Source organism: Heterocephalus glaber, unplaced genomic scaffold, assembly GCF_053883595.1.
Source record: "Heterocephalus glaber isolate CG9 unplaced genomic scaffold, H.glaber_assembly_v1.0 deba00001773, whole genome shotgun sequence".
Taxonomy (NCBI): Eukaryota; Metazoa; Chordata; class Mammalia; order Rodentia; family Bathyergidae; genus Heterocephalus; species Heterocephalus glaber.
This window is the reverse complement of record NW_028258463.1, coordinates 7,080,141-7,103,359: the sequence shown is the minus strand read 5'-3', so window position 1 is coordinate 7,103,359 and position 23,219 is coordinate 7,080,141. Positions and strand designations below refer to the sequence as shown.

The 23,219-nt window shown below is 49.2% G+C and overlaps 1 protein-coding gene across 2 annotated transcripts in view; it reads right to left on the bottom strand.

Annotated features, from left to right (window-relative positions):
* The window catches only part of Fam117a (family with sequence similarity 117 member A), a 44,381-nt gene that overhangs the window by 6,715 nt on the left and 14,447 nt on the right, over positions 1-23,219 (bottom strand). The window contains exons 2-4 of one of the 2 annotated variants that reach the window (XM_021239970.2): positions 11,540-11,820; positions 3,211-3,306; positions 305-415 (exon numbers count right to left, since the gene is read on the bottom strand). In XM_021239970.2, coding sequence (XP_021095629.2) covers positions 305-415; positions 3,211-3,306; positions 11,540-11,820 — 488 coding nt within the window. The remainder of the gene's footprint in view (positions 1-304; positions 416-3,210; positions 3,307-11,539; positions 11,821-23,219) is intronic. The other variant, XM_004859660.3, reaches the window with a different exon arrangement.

Below are 23,219 nucleotides of genomic sequence, written 5' to 3'. Positions count from 1 at the left end.
GATTGCAGCCAGGCCCATTCCACTTGGCAGGCTTTTCTGCACTTTAGAGCCCTGAGAGGCCCTAGCGTCACTCTTGGGTCACTGTCTCAGACACATGGGGATGGGGAGGAGGAGACAGATATGCAGAACAGCAATGAACCCTTCTGACGTCACTCAGACCAGTCCAAGTTTGGGCTAAAAGCCACCTGGCCACCCAGGTGGCCACAAAAGCATGCTACATGGTGGGCTCAGTAGCTGCCGGACTCGAGAGAATTCTGTGAGCATCATGGAAGCAGACAGGAGCAGGCTGGGGGACAAAACTCACCCTCAGTGCTCCCCGCACAGTGTGGTCCCCTTGGAGGGGGGAACCTCGCTCCTTCTCTTTCCCACTGCGGCTGAGCTTCGTCCGCTGCAGCTGTTGCTTCAACTTGGTAATCTGGCAGCCAGAGAGTGGGACAAGAGGGGTGGGTGAAGCAACTCGGGACACTGGGTCCCTCCTCCCAGGTGTGCCCCTGCCACGGGCCCTTGAGGGGCCACAAAAGGGATGTGGAATTTAATCTTCCATTCAAAGTGGCTCAGCAGTGGTTAAAACTTGGGAGATGGGTTATTCAGATATACTGCATGCCTTAACAACTAGACTATTTGATTTTCTGAATTGCCATATATCATAGACAGATCAGGATCCAGAAAACTGAAAATACGCAACTCTGGGACCATTTTGTTTTTCAAAGATGGCAAAGGCGTGCATACCACTCCAAAGTAGCAGGATCATGGAGTTTCTGAATGCCAACGGAAGTTTCTCCCTCAGAGTGCCCTGCCAACCACCCTGAGGGCCTGAGACCATGAAGGATGGACACATGTCCCTCCCCTGCTTTAAAGGCAACTACACTATGGCAGCACTGGCTCTCTAGAAGGAAGACCATACTGTCAGATTCCCATACCCTGTGACGATTCTGAATATTTTCCCCATCACATTTGGAATTCTGGACCTTCCTGCCCACCACTGGTGAATGCTCATGGGAAGCAGAGCTGCATAAATGTGAGCTCAAAGGGAATTCAAGGAGTAGATCTGCTGCCTGCGGACAGAAAACTTCTGACTACAGCACTGAAGAAAGTGTTTTGTTTTGTTTTTTTCTCTTTGAGACAGAGTCTGGCTATGTAGTTCACGCTGGCCTTGAACTCACTATGTAGCCAAGGCTGGCTTTGAACTTGTAGGAATCCTCCTGCCTCAGCCTCCCAAGTGCTGGGATTACAGGGTGAGCCACCATGCCCAGTTTAGAAAGTGTTTTTTTTCCCCTTCTGGAGTTTTTGAGACAGCTTCTCACTGTGTAGTTCAGGCTGGCCTCAAACTCATGGTGATCTTCCTGCCTCAGCCTCCAAGTACTGGGATCACAGGATGCACCACCATGCCTGGGTTGAAAGTGCTTTTTAAAAGCTTCTGCACTGCAAGAGAAACTACCAACAGAGCTAAGAGACAACCTACAATGTAGGAAAAAATTTTTAGCAGCTGTACTTTAGACAAAGGACTGCTATCTAGAATATATAAAGAACTGAAAAAAATCAGACCCCCCAAATTCAAAGACCCAATTCAAAAATGGGCATCTGAAATGAACAGACATTTCTCAGACAAAAAAGTAAAAGCAGCAAATAAACATATGAAAATATGTTCAACATCACTGGTCATTTGAGAGATGCAGATGAAAACAACACTGAGAGTCCACCTAACCCCAGAAAGAAGGGCTGCTATCAAGAAATCAACCAATAACAAATGCTGGCGGGGCTGTGGGCAGAAAGGAACCCTTCTCCATTGTTGGTGGGAGTGCAGACTGGTGCAACCACTGTGGAAATCAGTATGAAGATACCTCAAAGAACTAGGGCTAGAGGTCCCATTTGACCCAGCTATTCCCCTGCTGGGTATCTTCCCCAAATATTAAAAGAATCATACCACAGCGATATATGTGCACCCATGTTTATAGCGGCACAGTTTGTAACAGCTAAAGCTTGGAAACACCCCAAGTGCCCATCAACTGGAGACTGCTGGATAAAGAAGATGTGTTTTTTTTTATAAAATGGAGTACTACTCAGCCATAAAGAATGAGAAACTAGAGACATTTATAGCTAAATGGATTAATATTGAGGCCATACTCTTAAGTGAAATAAATAGGACACACATGTGTAAACACTGAATAGTTTCTCTAGTGTGAGAAACTGAAAGTGTAAATAAGGATTAAAATGATTATAATGAATAACTGATAATTTGAAATAGGAAAAGGTCCAAAGGTGTAGGGGTGGTGGGAAGGGAAGGGGAAAGGGAAGAAGGGAAAGGAAAAACTATGAGAAAAGAAAAAAAACGGAAACAAAGTCTATGTAAATAGGGAAGGGTGGAGGGGGTGAAGGGCACACAGGGAATGGGGAAAAAATAAGAACCAAGATACATCATGCACAGGTACAAGCACCCAATGATAAATGTAAATGTATTGTATACCTAAAATGTACCAATAAAAGAATTTAAGAAAAAAAAAAAAGAAAGTGCTTTTTAATTGCCCACTGCAGATCACTCATGCCATGACTTCCTACCCTGAGTGTGAACAACTTGCCCACTCTGATCATGGAAAACTTTAAGTAGTTTTAAATTCCCTCTGAGCATTAAAGTTACATGTAACCACTTCCTATTTTCTTACTGTTCTCAGCAATGGGGAGGACAGGAGCAACTTCTGTTTGGGATGGGGTTGAAGGCGAGACCTGGCAGCGCCCCTCTTAGGATCTGCCACGTGACACATCAGAGGAGCTGGCTTGGGAGCCCCAGAATCCAGCCGATGGCCTCTACTCAACCTCCATCCCTGCAGCTCTCCTGGGGCTGAAGGAGGGTGAGGACAAAGTGTGTGTCCCCTTCTTTGCAAAATTAGGCTGGTGAACCATTAAGCAGTAAATGAGGTTGGGGCTCCTTAGCCCCAGGGACTCATTCCCTGATCTCCCCGGCCACTGAACAGCTTATCCCCATCCAACCTTCGAGTTGCACTACAGAAGCTCCAGCCCTGTGCCGGCTGCCTGTCGCCTGGCCACTCCCTCACAGAGGGCCTGGGCCCCTTAGAGCAGGCCTTCTCCTTAGGAAGGGGCTGGGAGGCACAAGGGACTGCAAGTACAGTCGCCCTAGAGCAGAGGCCTGGCATGGTGCTAGGGCTTGGAAAACAGGCAGCCGGCCTGGGCCAGAGAGTCCATGAGGGCGGGTACCTCTTTCCGGTGGTCTGTGCTTCCCCATGACGCCGACCGCTTGTGTGTGCAGGAGCCAGTCCGCTCACCTTCAGGCTCTTGCCAGGACAGGGGCGTCTGCAGGGGGGAAACAGGGACATTAGTCAGGCATGGTGACGCACACCTGTAATTCCAGCACTCGGGAGGCTGAGGCAGAATTGCCATGAGTTCAAGGCCAACTGGTCTACATAGTGAGCTCAAGATCAGCCTGAACTACACCAGGAGAGCCCGTCTTAACCACACACACCCCTTCCCCAAAAGAAAAACACAGTGACAGCTCTCATAAGCTAGTGTGGGCCCAGGAAACAGGCACGGTTTCCTTCTTGCATCTGCTCACCCTCCTCCTGAACATGCCCAGCCTGCTTTTCCTTCCAGGCAGAAGCACCTGCCTTCTGGCCATAAACCTGCTGGGCCAACTCTTTTCTTCTCCGTGCTGACCTGCACACAGGTATCAGATTCCCCACTACTCCGGGTGCTCCCAATGATGGGGACGAGCACTGACTCTCCTCTCCTAACCAGCTCCAAGCGAGGATGGGCTCGGCAATCTGCATTTTATTCTCTAGGCCTAGCACAGGCCTGGGATCTTGGAACCTAAGGAAAACAAGCTAACAGACAGGACTCCAGAAAGGAATCATTACTTGGTAAAATAGGAAAAAGGTCAACATAGTCCCCATCTCTCCCAGCGAAGCAAAGGCTTCAAGCTTGTGGCCTCATCCTCTTCTGCACACAGAATGAGTGTGAGGACCCCAAAGTCCTCCTGAATGTGCAGGAAAGAGACATTTTCAGAAGGAAGGAGCCAGAACTCTGAAGCCAGCCCTGACTTCTAACCCCGCCTGGCCTTACTGCTCCTGCTTCCCCTGGGCCTGGCCCGCCATGCCCATCCCGAGGAAGGGCTCACGCTCTGCCATCCTCCCTCCCCTGCTGCATGAAGACATGGAAGACACGGGCCACGATGGAGATGAGGGGAGTCTCAGAGCCACTTCCCAAGCTCCCACCAACCGAGGAATCTGCTGGCTCCAAGCACAAGGTCGACGAGGCCCAGATCCCACCCGCACTAACATCCTTGCCTCCGTTCCAAGGGAGGGGCTGAGGGGAGCGCTCCAGGGGGACCAGTTCCCCTCTAACTTCTGCACACAGGCTGCCAAAAAACACGAGGGCCTGGGAACCGGCTCCTCCACAAGATCTGCTGACCTCCCCCGAGGGGTTGCTGCAACACAAGGGGAGGGTGGGGGTGGGGGACACAACGACTCACTACCAACAGCTGCAAGAGGAGCCTGGCAGGGCAGTGCAAGGCGCACTGTCACAGCGGCTGGCCGTGTGCCCTGACAGCTGCACAGGAGGGGCCGCTGGGGATCGAGCCCCTGGCTCTTGCTGCTCCCAGCTGCCCACCACACAGGGCTTTGTGACATGGCAAAGGTGAGACAACTGCCCTGGCTTCCTCAGGTGCTAGAGACCAAGTCCCCATGGTAATGTGGGCAACGTCCCCTGAGGCCCTGGGATGCCCGTGTCTCCCGAAACCTGGGTGTTGGAGCCTCAGCAAAGGTGGCTGCATGTGCTGCCGAGGGAGGAGGAAGCCCCCCTCTCCCTCGGCCACCTGGACCCTGCAGACACAGCGCACCCTCCCTTCCTGGGGTGCCAAGCCAAGCCTGCAGATTACTAGCTCGATAGTCAAACCCCTCAGCCCCGCACAAACCTGTGATCCCCAGAAAAGTGGCAGAGGCCACTGAGCAGAAAGGACAACAGTGAAGGTATTGACGCTTTTCCCTGACCCCTGGGCTCACAGGTGGCGAGGGAGAAAAACAGCCACGTTCAGACTGCTGCCACTGACTAAAGACTCTTCAGCTCCCTCAGCTCCTAGGACATGCGAAGGGGGAGCAGGAGGTGGGCTTGCACGAGTTCAGAGAGGGTGTGGAAGTCAGGGCAGCTGGGATCTTCTCCTCGCCCAGTGCAGTTATCCACCTCTCTCTGCTTAGCAAGGACTCTGGCACTCTGGGTGGATGCCCGTCCAGGCCACCTCTGTCTCAACACCCACCCCAGGCCCTGGGCGCCAGCATCCCCTCCTCTATCTCAGGGGCTCTCTGTCTTGCCCAGGCAAGCCCATCTCCTTCTCCTGTTTGAACCCTGCCCTCTAAGCCTGGCCTCTCTGCCTAGGATGACCCACCCAGGGCTATCCCCTCGTCAGAGAGCTGTCCTGACTTGTCTCCTCCTGCTGCTGCTCCTCTGCTCCGTGTCACCTCTGTGCAGATGGGCTCAGGTGGAAGTCACTCAGGCACTCAGTAAACAGGTACTGGATGCACACAGTGGCCAGGGCCTGCTCCAGATGCAGGAGACCCAACAATGCACAAAACCACAAAACTCCCTGGTTCCTAGAGTTCACACTGCATGTGGACCATGTTTTAAATAGTGATGTGTGCTAGTGAGAAAAATGCAGCAAGCAAAAGGGACAGGAATCCTGGGCAGGGGGATGAGATTTAAACTGCCAGGGAAGTCTTCCATGAATGAGTAGCATGCAAATAAAAAAGGAGAAGGCCCGGGAGTGGGGCCTGCGGGCATCTGATGTAGGCGTGATCCAGATGGAGGCTGGAGCAAGAGGAAAGATGGGAGGCAGGGCCAGTCCGGTGTGTTTGAGGACCCCGAGGCGGCAGGGTGGCAGGAGGAGAATGAGACAGTAGAGGAGGTCACTAAGGGTGACAGGCTGAAAACTGTCCATAGTGCAGGTGGTGATTTTTCTTTTCTATTCTGTGCTTTTCAGGATTTCCCAAGCAGTCTCTAATGCTTCCCGATCCCGACTGGCAATAATATTTGTTCTTCTAAGTATAAAATGATATATGCCCATAGGAAAAATATCAAAGGATTATGAAGCAAAACTAAGTATAACTGGTGTATTGTAGAGTGAGCATGTAAAATCATTATTTTTTTTCTAATCCTTCAACCATCTGTTGAATTCCCCTGAATAAACAAATAGGGAGGGGGAAAAAAGAAAAATAGCCTCCAAAGATATCAAAAACCCATAAATGTTACCTTATATGGCAAAGTGTTTGCAAATGTGATTTAGTTAAGGATCCTGGGATGGGAGGACGATTCTGGGATTAGCTGGGTGGGCCCTAAAGGACATCTGCCATTCCAAGTGTCCTGTAAGACAGGGGCAGAGGGGTCACACAGACATAGAAGAGGATAAGGCACCCTGACGGGGAGGCCAAGACTGCAGTGACCATGTGGCTGTGAGCCAAGGAGAGAGGGCAGCCCTGGAAGGTGGAAGAGGCAAGGAACAGACTCTCCCAAGAGCATGCCGGGAGCACATGATCTGGCCGGCACCTTGACCTCCCAGCCTGCGGAGACCGAACCGGGCTCTTGTCTCCTGAACTTCGAGAGAATAAACATCTGCTGTTCAAACCAGTAAGTCTGAGGTCATCCTTCAGCGCAGCCTCTGAATCCTGACCCGGGAGGATGTCCTGTGCTTGAAGCTGTTCCTACATGGCACCAAGTGTCACTAAGGCAGGTGTGTTCACAGGTGTGGGCTTTACCCACTTCCACTGGACCAGGCACGTCAGGGGCACCATGTCCCCCTATTTCTAGTGCCCTGGCAGGACAAGATCCTTCTCACCACAGAAGACTGGATCAAGATCTCCTCAGGGCACAAAAAGTCACAGGGAAGAAAGACCACCCCTCAGAGAGGTGGTCATGGCAAGGGTCAGGCCAGGCTGCAGAGCAGCACAGGAGCGATCATTCGAGATGACCCCTGGGAGGCAGAGCAGAGCTTGAGCAAGAAGACCCAAGAGTCGTGTTTGTCAAGGGGACTCACAAACCAGGACGGATTTATGTCATCCCCTGGCCCAAGGCAGCAGCCGAGGGAGAAGTGGGCTGCTTCCTACCCTGGAGTGGCAGCAGCAAGCTATACCGCTGATGCTTTGATTATGCAACACTGGACATGGTTACACTCAGGCGGCCTGGGATTCTGAGGTCCCAGAGCAACATGTGGAAGGAGAACTGGGCATGGGGTGAAGGATAGCTTCCCAAAAAGCCGCCTGATATAGCAAGAAGCAGCAAAAGGATGGAGCTGCAAAGAGCAGAAAATGTTTCTCAGCCGCCAAGCCAGCTAAGTTTCTACCTAGACCCCATGACCAGTGGCAGTAAGAGCCCTGGCCATCCTATCTCAGGTGTCCTCGGTACCTGAGCAAGCCTCACAGGCAGACAGGACTGGCGCTGGGGACATAACCTGCCTGCACCTGTGTGGAAGCACAGCAGGGCACCTGGCCTAGAACTGTGATACGCTCGTGTTCACCAGGGACTCAGCCCTTAGGACTCTGGCCAAACAAAAAGGCAGGGGAAGCTCTGAGGGTGGTCCGTTGGCCAGCACTGAGAACTCTGGCTGCATGTGGCTAAGGCCACCATCTCTGGCCCTACACTGACTAGGAAACCTCAGGTTTTCCATCATGGCCCTGGTTTCAAATATTTGCTGCTGTTGTCAAACAATAGACTGAATGTTGGTCTTGGTCGCCAGTTTGGAAAACAGGCGCTGTGCCCAGGCCCGCACACCCACAAAGTAAAACGACGGTCATAGTGAATCACATGTCATGGCTGAATGTTGAGGCTCTGGCTTGGGAAAGGGGAGAGAAGATGGCACATGGTAGGGACACCTCCCAAACCAGCATGCCCACCACTGCCTCTGGCCTTCAGGTTCAAGAGCCTGAGGCCTGTCGAGAACTTAGGCTACTTCTTCCCAAAGAGTACATACAGTCTTACACTCGGAGACTGGAGGGGGAGAAGGGAAAGGCCAGGCAGGGCAGGCACCCAGGGGCCCGTCTGTGGGCAGGATGACAGCAGAGGGGAACTTTGCTCAAACAGTCACCCCAGCTGTGACAAGACCACTTCCTCCCTCCAGCAGAGCACAGGAAGATGCAAATGCTTTGCAGAGCAAGAAGAGAGCTGGTGACTGCAGCCACCAGCGTGTGCTGCCATCCCTGGCTCAGCCACCAGGAGCAGCCAGGCTGAAGCACTTGGTTGCTGGCTTTGACCTGGGGACAGGTGGGCCGGAGAGGGGAATGCATGCGGATAAACCCTGGGAATCCTGGAAAAGCCCCACAGACAAAGGGGCCTCCCACAGGTAGCGCTGATACTCATGCCATGAATGGGGACTTCCTAGTGTTTCCTGCTGGGCCCAAAGCCTTCCCTGCACTCACTAGGCTAATCTCAGGGACCCCATGACCCCTCTCTCATCGCTCCTCCTAGTTCAACACATGCATGAGCACCACTACCACATTTACACACCCTCCTCTTTTCTAGAAGAAGATAAGATCCATGCACATTCCTCCTGCTCCCCTTGCCCCAGACATGCAGGTAACGTAGCTCTCCATGTTGGGCTGTGAATCACCTGAGGATGATCACTCTGTGCCTGCCTAAGAGCTTAAAACACAGCCAGGAAGCCTGGTGTGGTGGTATAGGCCTGTGATCCCAGCACTCAGGAGGCTGAGGCAGGAGGACCTAAACAAGTTTGGGGCCAGCCTGGGCTACATAGTGATTTCATGGCCAGCCTAAGCTACATAGTGAGACCCTGACTCACAAAAAGAAAAGCCAGGAAGGGAATCCTGGGATTACTGGCAAAGCTGGGATAGACACAGGCTCATGAACCAAGAGCTTTGAACTCTCTCCTGCCCTCTGGAGAAGCTTCACATACACACACAGGAAGCCTGACTACCTACTGGCAGGTGTTCTGTGCTTGCTGCCTGGGTCTGAAATTGGAATGGGCAGTGCCCTTGCTCACTCTAAGGGGTTCAGAGGGAGGGGCTGTTTTGCACAACCATGGCCATGGCTGCTGACCTTACTGCAGGGCCAGCTTCACCCAGTAACAGCAGAGCTGAAGTGGTCTCCAAACGCACCTGCTGGCTGCTCGCTCTGGGTGGGGGAGGGGAGCTCAGGCAAGTCAGAAAGTAGTAGCAACTGCCTGCAGTTACCACGGTGGAGGAAGCAGGTAATAAACTACGGCACTGGTGTGGCTGGAAGAGAAAGGGCGGAAGGTGAGGTAGGGAGAGGAACAGCCCTTTGTAGCGTAGAGTAATTGGGGAAAGATCTGGCATCTGTCCATTTTTTTTAAAATAATTTTTCTTTTAATGCATCCGTCCATTTTTAACAGCTTAAAAGCTTTCAGTTTAGGGGTTTAGGGGTGTAGCTCAGTGGCAGAGCATTTGCTTAGTATGTGCAAAGCTCTGAGCTCCGTCCCCAGCAACCCCTAAATATCACCTTTCAAGGACTTCGGAAGATCCTGGCTCCCTCCCTTCCATCTCTCCTTGTGCACACTCTCCATACGGCCAGTAAAAGTTCTCCATCTCCATCCTCTCTGGGGGAAGGCAGGGAGATGGCCCAGCACCTCAGGCCTTCACACTGTAACACCAGTGTCAAAGGAGGTGGCCTGTGCCAGGCCAGGCAGCTCAGAAAACTCCCGGAAGAGCAGGAATGAAAGATGGGCAGATAGCATATTTTGGTGTGGATGCCTACGCCGACCAGAATTCTCCCACCTCCTGCTGCAGCCACAATATTGACAGGTTGCTAAGAGTTCCTCGAGGGCTGGAGCCCATCCCGGGGCCAGAGGAAGGCTGTGTGGTGGGGCCTTGCCAGATCCACGGAGGCGCATCGCTGACCTCTGTCTTGCCGTGGCAAGAAGCCCAGACTTGTTACATAACAGATCTGGCCTGCAGCTGGAGCCTGAACAAAAACACGCAGGCTGGAGCCCAGGTTCTCACCCAGCCAGGGACCGTTGGAGGCCAACCTGAACTTAGGTGACAGCAAACGGAGGAGTGGGATGGCGACTTCCTGGGAAGGCAGGGGGAAGATGACTGAGGAGACAGGTAGGCTGCCATCTGACAAAGGGCATGAGCTTACGTGTTCAAAGCCACTTCCAGCCTCTTCTTCCAGGAAGCCCTCTTTGATTAGTGTCACTGGGCCTGAGCACTGCCCCCAGAGAGAAGCAGGCCTGTGCTCCGGCCTGTGAAGGAAAAGCATAGCCTATGCTACCTGCCCTAACAAAGGACAAAGGGCAACCCTAGGACTCCAGAGAGCAGGCCTACTCCAGCTGCTACATGGAGTGTGTTTCTTCCTTCACTTTTTATTCACAGATCTCTAAAGAAGGCCACTGATATTTTTGTTTTGAGACAGGGTCTGGCTATGTGGTGCAGGCTGGCCTTGAAACTCACTATGTAGCACAGGCTGGCCTGGAACTCATAGTGATCCTCCTGCCTCAGCTTCCCATAGGCATGTGCCACCGCACCCAGCAGAGGGCCACCGATTTGAACTTGTTATTTAAACTTGTTTTACAATTGTCTTGGTTTAAGGTGGAGTACTCCCAGGAGACGACTCTTCCTGTAAACTCTGCCAGACATCTGGTCCCATCTCATCCCTTGGCCATCGGTTCACTGGCCTTCATGGAACTGGAATCCAGGCTCAGAGAGAACAAACCTTGTCCTCATTTCCTTAGCCTTCATTCCAACGTGCCAAGAACAGGCCTGGGCATTCACACATTCATTAAATAACATTTGAAAATGGATGTCACAAAAAACAGATAAAAGAAAGGAAGCAGAAGGATGTGCTCAGAAGAGGAAGTAGGGTGACCTGCACAGGGGACCTATCACCTGGCCACCACACCCCCTGCAAATGGGCAGAGCAGTGTGGGCCAAGCCTGAGCCCCAGGCTCTCCTCCTGTTTCCACTGAGAACAGGGAGTAGCTTCACCTGCATCAAAATGGTGGCTCAGGCTGGGGATTTAGCTCAGTGGCGCTGCGCCTGCCTCGAAAGCGCACGGTCCTGAGTTCAATCCCCGGTACCAAAAAAAAAAAAAATGGTGGCTTGACCTTTACCAACTTCACTGCTAAGAATGTTGAAGTCCTAGATCCAATTAGGATACACAGCTTTGCAAAATTTCACATAGGATTTCAGGTTAACACTGTCTTATCCCAAAACTGACAAGTGGACAGAGTGGTCTGTGTGATTCTTAATGAGAAGACCATGCTAGAGGAACCTGGGTTCCATGGGACTTGAAAGGGGGCAGTGGAAGCTGACGTAAATTTCATCTTCTAAAGCCTAAACCCAAGTCCATTGTTATTACCCACCCACCCATGAATACTAAAAGCCAACTGAAGACCCAGGCTGGCCCCTGTCTTCCACCAGGCAGGTGGAAAGCATGCTCACATTCGTGTAAGGTGCAAAGAGACAAAAAGCTGACATGCACACCCAAACCCAGGGCCAACGGCTCCTGTAGGCGGCGGGAGGCCCCGGAGCCAGCCCGTCCCTGTCCTGACCCCGCCAGCAGAGCGCTGCGTTACCTGGGTGGCCTTGTCATTGGTACAGCAGGTGAAGGCCCCATCGGCTTCTCGTGGCCACTGGCCCAGAAGGTAGGAGCTGAGGATGGTGTCCAGGGAGAACGTACGCCGGACCTGGAGTGGCTGAGGCCTACACGCTGACTTTTCTGAGGCCACCGAGCACGGGACGCTGGCTGGAAGAGAGCACAGCCCGCACACCTCGCTGTCAGCACGGAGGACGGAGACGTGGCAACCAGTCTTCCTCTTCTCGAAGCCCTGCCCAAGCACCATGCCTCGATGTCCTCCTAAAAGTTGAAGCAGCCTATGAAAGTGTAGTCTGCAAAGAGCTTCTCTGACTGACTGGGAGGGAGCCTATAGCACTGCAAGCAATTGATACCATTTAGGGTTTACTTAATATGTGTCTTCTAACAACACTGAGATTCCACTTCACTCCAGAAAGAATGGCTGCTATCACGAAATCCACCAATTACAAATGCTGGCGGGGCTGTGGGGAAAGAGAAACCCTGCTCCACTGCTGGTGGGAATGTAGACTGGTGCAACCACTGTGGAAATCAGTATGGAGATACCTCAAAGAACTAGGACTGGAAGTCCCATTTGACCCAGCTATTCCCCTGCTGGGGATCTTCCCCAAAGAATTAAAAGAATCATACCACAGTGATATATGTGCACCCATGTTCATATGGCAGCACAATTTGTAATAGCTATAACTTGGAAACAGCCCAAATGCCAATCAACTGGAGATTGCATAAAGAAAATGTGGTTTTTTAATAAAATGGAGTACTACTCAGCCATAAAAAATGAGAAATCAGAGACATTTATAGCTAAGGGGATGCACATTGAGGCGATACTCTTAAGTGAAATAAATAGGACACACATGTGTAGATACCGAATAGTTTCTCTGGTGTGAGAAACTGAAAGTGTAAATAAGGACTAAATGTATAATAGGTAATGTGAAATAGGAAGAAAAGGGGCAAAGGGGAAGGAAGTGGGAGGGCTAGGGGAAAGGATAGAAGGGAATGGGATTAATATGCGAAAATGGAAAAATAGGAACAAAATCTTTGTAAATAGGGAGGAATGGAGGGGTTGAAGGGAGAGCTGGGCAAGGGTGAAAAATAAGAACCAAGAGAGACTATGTAAAGGTGCAAATTTCCAATGATGAATGTCATTCTATTGTACACCTAAAATGTACCAATGATTAGAATAAATAGTCGATAATGCAAAATAGGAAGAAAAGGTCCAAAGGGGTAGGGGTAGTGGGAGGGGCAGGGGAAAGGAAAGAAGGGAAAGGAAAAATGATGAGAAATGGAAAAAATGGAAATAAAGTCTTTGTAAACAGGGAAGGGTGGAGGGCGTGAAGGGAGGGCTAGGAATGGGGAAAAAATAAGAACCAAGATGCATTATGTAAAGGTACAGTTCCCAATGAGAAATGTAATTGTGTTGTATACCTACAATGTGCCAATAAAAGAATTTAATAAAAACAAAAACAAAACAAAACAACAAAAAAAATGTGTCTTCCATCTTTTTCCTATTCCCAGTGGACCATGAATTTTCAGGCCTCCACACTGAATTTCCTGGGAGAAGCAGTCTCTCATCATTAAAGAGGGAACTCCTGCTGGGTGTGGGGGTGCATGCCTGTGATCCCAGCACTCGGGAGGCTGAGGCAGGAGGATCTCCACAAGTTTGGGACCAGCCTGGGCTACAGAGTGAATTCAAGGTCAGCCTGAGCTACATAGTGAGACAGTGTCTCAAAATAAACAAACAAAAAGAAGGTGTAAGGTGGGGGATGGGGACTGTAGTGGACAAAACCCAAGTTTCTCCCATCTTTTATCTCCTGCCCTCTTCCTCCCTCCCCCATTCACGGCAGGGCTCCTACGCACTATGCAGATTTAACTCAGGTAACTGAAGGAGTCATCTACCTCCCTTCAGCACTAGTTAGAACCCAGGTGACTGAGGTGAAGAGAACAATACAACTACTTTCAACTCTCCACTCCGAGACTGAGAATTCCAGCTTAGGAAAATACCCAACTCTTTTGGTTCTCTCCTGTGTCTCTGACTTTTGTCTACATGGAAAAAAAATAATGCAATTAGAAATCCATTCCTTGGGCCTGGGATTTAGCTCAGTGGTTTCGCTGCCTGGTGAGCAGGTGCAAGGACCCGAGTTTGATCCCCGGTACCAAAAAAAAAAAAAAAAGAAAGAAAGAAATCCATTCCTTTGACTTTACCTTGGCTAAAGATTTCTAGGAGAAAGTAAAAGTTGAAACTGTTGATAAACTGTAAGGGCTCTGGAACTATCCAGAAGTTTCGGTGGTCTGGGGGGGAGCCTGTTTTCCATGGCCATGTTCAAAACCCTTTTCTATCTTAGTTCTGTAAAGGCTCACTCCCTTAAACAGAAGAAAATGCTCTCACATGTGGAATAATCCCTTGATAATTTATGTGTATATTAAGCCCAGCAAAAAGTACTGGGGACTGTAGGTATAAACAGACTTGAAGAGCTTTATATTAAAAAGGTACTAAAAGGTTGGCAGTTCCTCAAAAATTTAAACATAGAATTTCCTTATGATCCAGCAATCCTGCCTATAGATCTGTACCCCCCAAAAAGCTGAAAGCAGGAACTAGAAAAGATATTTGGACACCCAGGATCATACAAGCATCCATCACAATAGCCAAAAAGTGTAGGCAGCCTATGCTATGACACAGATGACACCAAGCAAAATAAGACAGACAAAAAGGACGAACATTGCGTCAGTCTACTTATAGGAGGCACCTAGAATAGGTAGATTCATTCTGGGGACAGAAAGTAGAATAGAGGTTATCAGGAAATTAAGAGGAGAGGGAGTAGGAGTTATTCTTTAATAGACACAGACTTTCTGTTTGAGATGATTTTTTTTTTTGGTACTGGGGATCAAACTCGGGACCTTGCGCTTGCAAGGCAGGCAGTGGCACCACTGAGCTAAATCCCCAGCCTTGAGATGATTTGAAAATAAAAGTTCTGGCCCAGCATGTTGGCACAAGCCTGTAATTCCAGCCACTTAGGAGACCGAGGCAGGAGGACTGCAGGTTCCAGACCAGTCAAGCAACTCAGTGAGACCATCTCAAAAATAATAATAAAAAAAGAAGCCAGAACTGGCAGTACACACCTAAAATTCCAACACTCTGGGAGGCTGAGGCAGGACAATGGAAAATTTGAACCCAGCCTGGGCAACTTAGCAACTTGGCAAGACCTGCCTCAAAATAAAAAATCAGAGGGCAGGGGGCTGTCGGGGATATAGCTCACGGTGAAGGCCCGGGGCTCAATCTCCAGTAGCAAAAAAAGGAAAAATAAGTTCTGGCTGGGCATGGTGGTGCACACCCTTAAACCCAGCATTTGAGAGGCAAAGGCAGATCCCCAAGTTGGGGGCAACTTGAGCAACCTGGAGAGACTTCGTCTCCAATACAACAGAACAAAACCCCAGACGGTTGTGGAAATGGATGACAGGAATGGCTGCACAGCCTTGTGACTGTCCTTGATCCCACTGAACTGCAAGTGTAAAATGTTTACGTGGTAAATCTTATTGATATTTACCAAATATTCTCCAAATTCATTGAGTCTGGTTTTATATATATTTGACATACTTTTGGTCAATATGAGATGTATTAATCACTTTCTGCCTTTTTTCTACCCATTTATAACCCATTTCCGAGTATCCATAACCCTCATACTTAACATTTTAAAGACCGTATGATTCTTTTCAGCAACTGCTTAGCCATTCTCATAGTATTGGAGAATGAGAGGTCCCCTTCTCTTGGACAAAATCAAGGTTACTGAGAAGCCAACTTTTATGTTGTCATTTTGTTTTGTTTTTGAGACGGTCTCGCCATGTAGCCCAGGCTGGCCTCCAACTCATGACCCCCCTGCCTCAGCCTCCCGAGTGCTGAGATTTACGGGTGTGTGCCACCACCCCTGGCTTTGAATAGCCTACTTTTTACTTTCAGGTTTTATCAAATCCCTGGCATACTTCTCATCAGTTCCCTCCGTCATCATATAATATGTGCCCACTTAAAAGAATTTAACAGTGGCTTCTAAACCAGGTGTGGTGCACACCTGCAATCCTAGTTCTCTGGGAGGTTGAGGCAAAAGGATTGGAAGTTCAAGCCCAGACTGGGCAACATAGTGACTTAGTGAGACCCTGTCTCAAAACAAAAAGATTTTAAAAAGAGCTGGAGACCCAGCTCAGTGCAAAGGCCCTTGGTCTCATCCCCAGTACAAAAAATAAATAAATGAATAAATAAACAGCATTACAAACAGTGTAAATTGTAGAAAAGTTAGGATATATGTATATATTTTGTTTGTTTTTGTTTTTTTGGTACCGAGGATCGAACTTGGGACCTTGAACTTTTGAGGCAGGCAGTGGAACCACGGAGCTAAATCCCTGGCTCTAGGAGATATATTTTATTTTATTTTTATTTTTTTGGTACTGGGGATTGAACTCGGGTCCTTGCACTTGTGCAGCAGGTGGCGAAACCACTGACCTAAATCCCCAGCCCCGGAGATATATTTTATATCTATGCACATTTCAACATCCAGAGATAGCATACTATGATATAAATTTTTGTAGTCTTTACCTTGAGTATATAAATATGTTTTAAAATAAAAATGGGATCGTACTGTATATATTGTTTTGCTATGTGTTTTCTCCTTATATCACCAACATTGTTCCAAATCAATACTTGTGGGCCTGTAACACATCATTGTCAATAATCTTAACATTTCCATGCTTAAACTCTTCTGAAGCTCTTTCAAAGATTGGTTTTTTGTTGTTGTTGTTGTTGTTGTTGTTTTGGTACCGGAGATCGAACTCAGGTCCTTGTGCTTGCGAGGCAGGTGCCGGAACCACTGAGCTAAATCCCTGGCCCAAGATGATTATGTGACCTTTTTTTTTTTTTTTTTGGTACCAAGGATCGAACTCAAGTCCTTGAGCTTGCTAGGCAGGTGGTGAAACCACTGAGCTAAATCCCCAGCCCTCAAAGATGGGAGTCAGAGGGTCCACGTTCTGGTTCCACTTCCAGCTCCTGTATGTCTCCCCCACTTAGATCCTAGACAAAGCACACTCCGGTACATGCCAGGTCCCCTCCACCCTGGGCCTCCCTCTTGGGACCTGGGAATCCCCTGTGTGGCTCGCCCAGGAAGCCCTGAGTCTCCTCCATCTACTTTGTCCTCTTCTAGTAATTAGCTATCTGGGGAGAGAGGGTGGTTTGTGACTCCTAGATAACAACCCGAGGCCCAGGCCTGGTTCCCATTTATTTTTGTATCCCACGGTGCCTACAGCATGGGGCTGGCATTTGGCAGGCACCCAAGAACTTCAATAAAATTGAAAAATCATTTCTAGAAGGGGAAGTCTGCTCTAATTCCACCACAGAGTCTAAATCTGCCGGCCATATCCATCCCCAGCCACTCAACGTTGAGCAAGACTCCATAGCTGCTTGGCTTTCTTCCCCCTGAAGCTCTTTCTTGCCTTCCCGGTAACCTTGCTACACAGTAAGTTTGTGACAGCCCCTAGTTTGGCCTCCGACTCTAGTTCCTACACTAGCATTTCAACCTTCAGACCTGCAAGAATGTCACTGCATCTAAATCCAGCAGCAGGAGGACGTGTCTCAGTTTCCATCCCTGCAATGAGGAGGTTAGGTCTCAGCTTTATTTCCACAGTAGACTCATCCCAGTGCAGGTGAGGCTCAGCTCCTAGCTAGCCCAAGACAGAATGTTCTTCTATCTCAGAGCCCTCAGCAAGGCTCCAATGTCCCTCCTAACTCCCCAAATCCTTGGCATGCCCCAAACACCGCCCCTTCTTATTGAGACAGGGTCTTGCTGTGTAGTTCAGGCTGGCCTTAAACTATGTACTCAGGCTGACCTTGAACTCATGGTGATCCTCCTGCTTCAGCCTCCTGAGTGCTGGGATCACAGGGGTGTGTTCACTCGGCCCCTTTGCGGAGACTAACACGCCATGTTTCTCTCATGTCTGGGAAGTAAGGGAGGGGGCACTTAAAAAATCCATTGCTAGGGCCGGGGATTTAGCTCAGTGGTTCCGGCACCTGCCTCGCAGCGCAAGGACCTGAGTTCGATCCCCAGTACCAAAAAAAACCCAAAAAACAAAAAACCAAACCATTGCTTATCTCACGAACCTCCCCCAAATGGTTCGGTAAGCACCTGCTAACTTGGGCACCAAAACAGTAAAGGTTAAACCAAGGGTTCACTCTCCCCCAAATCAAATACAAACCAAAGCCAAAACCAGACACTGCTGTCCTTCAAGGGGCCACAGACTGGCACAGGGTGGTTCCTTAATATCTAGTGGGACCTAAGATCTGAAGAGCACCAGTTTGATCACAGCTCTGCCACTATCACCCACCTCCCCAGCCTGTACTCGCTCTGCAAATGACACAGTGTGCCCTCTGTGACTTTTTAGGGATGCTGGAAAGAAAAGAGACTCGATTACACTTCGGTCCTCTAGGACTGAAGGTGGGGAAAGAGGTGACTACCCCGGAAAGATGTGCATTCTAAGTTCCAGCCACCATATCCCTAGGCCTGTGTCCTCCTGGTCCCTGGGAAGGTACATGTCAACGCCCTCTCCTTACTAGTGACAGTCACACTAGTCATGGATGCCAGCTGCTGTAAGTAGTGCAGGGGACACAAAGCTGCTTGGAGACTTGCACCAGCAGCTACAGATCAGTGCATAAGTTCCGTACACGGTGACACGGGCCTCAACTGGGAAACTGCCCCGACAAGTCTCACAGGGAGAGTGGCTGAGACAGGGGGCTGGGTTTATCCCTCAAGGGCGCACTGGAAAGGTCTGGGTAGTGGTCCTGCCCTGCACTAGGCCGAGTATGGCTAAAGGGTGGAAAGCGCTGAGAAGTCACAACAGCTGCCTGTGGTTGGGAGACGAAGTGGTTTCGTTTCTGGAAGGCACCCCTCTCAGATTTAGAGAAGAGGGAGGGAAAGCAAGTAGTTGGTTTCTGTATCAGAGCTGACCAAGCAGCAGACACAGGGCACCGGCTGGTGGCCACGGCAGGGTGGAGTGTCCTGTTTACAGCCCCGAGGGGCATTATCGGCCCATCGCATGCTACACCTCCACAGCCCAACCACCTGGCGAGGCGCCTGGCACCAGGCCAGACCGTGTCACTATGCAGCTGAGTTGTGCCGGATGCTCTGGGTCTTGGGCAACAGCAAATGGAAAACACAAAACAAAACAGCACAGGCTGGCGATAAGACAACGGAGGTGCTATCTTCCAGGGCCACTTGTCCCGGGTCCCAGCTGCTGTGCTTGTAAGCTTTGGGGAGAGGGGCTGAGCGGAGAGGCAGCGGTCAGGCGTCTGCCCATCATCAGGGCACAGAGCTCACACAGCAGATGAGCTCCTGAAGCAAGAATGGGAGAAGGGCCCGAGTGCCCACTCGGTGCCAGCCTGTGATAAACACCGCTGATACAGGAGAAGGAGGCAGGAAGCTGCTGGCAGGGCGAAGGCTGCTGCTCCCTAAGCACCAGCCACAGCCAGGTACAAGCCCAGGGGCTGGCCCTGCCAAATGCCCCTCAGGACACTGATTTGCCTCTGCTGCTCCCTAGACCTTTCGCTGGAAGTCAGCTCTGGCCTGACCACACCAGCACCCCCACCCCAGGAAGGACAAAGTGAAAGCTCTTTAAAGGCCAGGAATGGGATCAGAAGGAGGAAGGTGGCAGAAGCCACAACAAGAAACGAGGCAGGTCCGGCTGCTCTTCTCAGCAAGGCTGGAGAAAGCCTGTAGGGTGGGCAGGGCGATTTACCCGGAGAAAGCAGCCCCTGACCATCGGGATCCGGCTGGACATGGAGGAGGCTGTTCCACTATTTCACTATCTTTAGGTCAAGGTAGAAGAGAGAAGCCTCGGACATGGAAGACAAGATACTCTGGACCCATCCATCACCATGAGGCCCCAAACAGCAGGAGAGGACTCCACTCCAGAAGCAAGAGAGACAGCCAATGAGAGCTTACACATGGCAAAAACTCAACTAGCTATTCCACAAACAAGTTATGAGTCATTTTCTCATGCTGTCAGGCTCTGAAGCATTACAAGCGCTAGTCTTCTTAGCTCCCCCCTTTCCTGAGGGTGAGGGAGAAAGGGCTGGGGATCAAACCCAGGGCCTTGCGCAGGCCAGGCAAGCACTCTACCACTGAGCTACACACCCAGCCCTCACATCCCCTCTTACAAAGAAAACAACGCTTCTTGCAACAGAAGCACTGCATGTATTACAGGAAATTAAAAAATGCAGATGAACAAAAACTAAAAAATACAAACGATGCGTGCCCCACCCCGAGACCACACAGGGAACAGCCACCCCCGTCTTCCTCATGCACATATCTATGCGTACAGGTTTTTCATAAGATGAGGTCGCATTGCACATGCTTCTCCACACCCTGTTCTGCTGTTTGTATTTATCTGTCAGTGAGGCAGGATGGCGGGACACAGAGGGAGCAGGTCCTGCCCTGCCCTGTCCCCAGGATGCAGCCCTTTTGTTGGAGGAGAGAAATGCTAACCTGGACAAGAACAAAGTAAAACAGGGATTCAGATTTCTAAACATTTCCCCAAGAACAGATCTGCAGTAACCAGGGGAAGTTCCTCCAAGCAGCCTTACAGGGATTAGTTTTCTATTTTGGTGCTCGTGCTGGGATTAGCAGGGCTGGCTGTTGCCTGAGAGCTCTGTGGTCTGGTGCCACTTAAACTGCTTCACTCAGGGATGGGTCTCGGAGGGAAGTTGTGATGAAACCGAGATTGCCAATATGACTGTACAAGAGGCAGAAGTCCTCCGTGGAAACCCCACGGAGACCCCATCCATCCCAGCTGGGAAAACTGAACCTGGAGCTTTGGATGCTTCTTCAACACCAGACCACCGCTAACTTCAACCTCAACAGGGAGAAGAAACAGGAAACCAGATTCAAAATAAAGGTGAAAAAGGAGTAATATCATGTTCTCTACGAAGACAGTGTATTGCCTTCCCCCTAAGAGAGCACTAGTAATCGTATATACAGGAAGAACTTCTCAGGCAGACCTTTAATCAATCATGGGTTCCATATTTAAGTGTGCAGCTCAAGGGAGAGCCAGTGAAAGCCCTTTCTGGCTGCGTGTCTGACTTCCCAAGATGCAGACCACATCTGGAGGCAGCTGGAAAGAAACCCTTCTGGAGAGGTCACTGTGGGAAAAATAAGGGATATGCTAACTCTATAGCTAGGAGGCCATGGGGAAGGCCAAAGTGCATGCTTGTGTGTGCATTAGGACAGCTGCCATCTTGACATTTGTTCAGTTCTCAAGAAGCAGCAGTTAGAAGAAAAGGAAATGGTGTGAACTTTTCACCTTTTATCTGAATTCTCTGAAGAGTTCTGTAGGATCTCAACAAAACAAAACACCAGCAGTTACTGATTGGAGCAGGCTTTCCTTTAGGGTCCATGGGGCCTCTGCAAGAATAGCTCTTGGGCAGCCCTCTCCCCCTAAGAGAACCCCCACCACAAGTTATTGGGGAGTGATGGATTTCTGGGTAGCCTATAAATTCCAAGGGCAGGCAGGCACCCTTCATACCTTCACTTCTCCCAGCAATTTGACTCCTATTAGTCAGTTCTTGTCTTTTCAGATAAAGGAGGTGAAGGGAGAACCAGGGATTTGGGAGCCTCATCTATGATGAATCTTCTGGAAGACAACTGTGATTCAAAGTGTACCCTGATTTTTGTTCTGAATTCTCATGAATTCTCCTACAGAGAGAGCTGAGATGTTACAAATGGAAAGTGGACGACACTCCCCACATACAGAGGTGAGCTGATTTGTCCAAGGTCAAAGAGCAAAGCAAGGCCCTTTACTGCTCAAACAGAAGGCTTTTCTTTTTTTTTTCTTTTCTTTTTATTTTTTAGAAGGCTTTTCAAAGTACATTTCCCACCCTTGTATTTCACTGTCAGAGTCAACTCTGTCATGACCTCCTGGCTGCCTCGGTTCAGGAAATACTCTGTGGACTGGCCAGTTCTTATTCCCCTTCTTTGCTGGAAAGATCCTCCCTGAGTCTCAGGAACTATTTTATCCACTGGGCAGGCTGGGTCAGTCAAGGGAAGGAAGATGACAAAGAATGAAGGATTCCTATTGCTACCAATTCCAGGAATCCCAGTTACTTGGAAAGTTTTAAGAAGTTCAAGGCCAGTCTGGGCAACTTAGAGAGACTGTCACAAAATAAAATAAAAATCCCTGGGGATATAGCTCAGTGACAGAGCATTTGCCTGCCATGTGCAAGGCCCTGAGTTCAATCTCTCCATGCAAGAAGTCTATGAGTGTGGGTGGGTGTGTGTGCGCGCGGGGATGAAGTTAAAAAATAAAAGAAAAAAAAGTAAAAGAATACAGATAACTTTCAAATAAGCAAAATCATCTCTGCTTTGCGAACAAATCATGACTTATTTTTAACTCCATCCAGCCTTCCTTCTGACTTTGAGCAAACTTTCAGGTAGCAATATATGTCTGAGCTTCTAATGCACAATAAATATCAGCACAAGTCACACAAAATGACAACCACACTGGCAAAATTGGACGGCTCCATTCCTCCTAATGATTTCAAAACCTGGATGAAAACTTTTGCCTTTCTTTTCTGAACTGTTCACATGAATACTCATGGTCCATTAGCATTAATTCATAACTGGCTTTACTCCCAAGGTAATAGCTCAATCGGGAAGAATAAACAGAGGCCAAAACCCCTACCAAGGGGTCTGGGGATGAGAGTATTTATAGAATGCTAAAGTACTATCCCACTAACCACTTACTAGGCGTGTCGTGTACTTTCATACCTCTTCGTGTGGTCAATCTTAGCATGACCAGGTATAAATTAGTGGCAAAGTAAGGGCCTAGCATGTGCGAACCCTGGGTTCAAATTCCAGCACCAAAAAAATAAAAAAGAAAACAAAACAAAAAATTGGCATGCTTAGTTATGGACTTTCTGGCATCAGGTACCTCCTAAAGTGAAATGGTCTTGTCAGGAATGTTTAAGCAGGCCCAAGATCTAACTTCCCATTTATAGGGAATGCAGGGATAGAGGAACAAGTTAAATGCTGCCCTGGAGAAACAAAGAAAAATCCAGAGTGTTTTGCCACCTGCTGTGCAAGCACGAGGACCAGAGTTTAATCCCCGGTACCAAAAAATAAAAAAAATAAAAAATAAAAATAAAAATAAAAAAGTCTCTTTTTAAAAACGATATAACCAAGGGCCAGGAATTTAGGTCAGCCATTCCGCCACCTGCCTTGCAAGCACGAGGTCCCGAGTTTGATCCCCAGCACCAAAAAAAAAAAAAAAAGATATAACCAAATGTGATCCTTGTCTGGCTGGTAGATTAAAAACAAAGCCACCAAAGGGGAAATGGAAATGTGAAAAATGAACTATTTTTTTTTTTTGGTACCAGGGATCAAACTCAGGATCTTGCGCTGGTGAGGCAGGCGCCGGAACCACTGAGCTAAATCCCCAGCCCCTGAAAAATGAGCTATTAAATAAGGTATCATAGTTAATTTCCTTAGCCATAATATTATGGTTATATAGAGGAATGTCTTTATTCTTAAGAGGTACCATTGGAATATAGGGCAAAGTGTCATGATATCTGCACATATGTGAGCATATCTAACCACAAGCATACAAGCACAGGAGAAAAGACAGCTAAGACAGTTGTG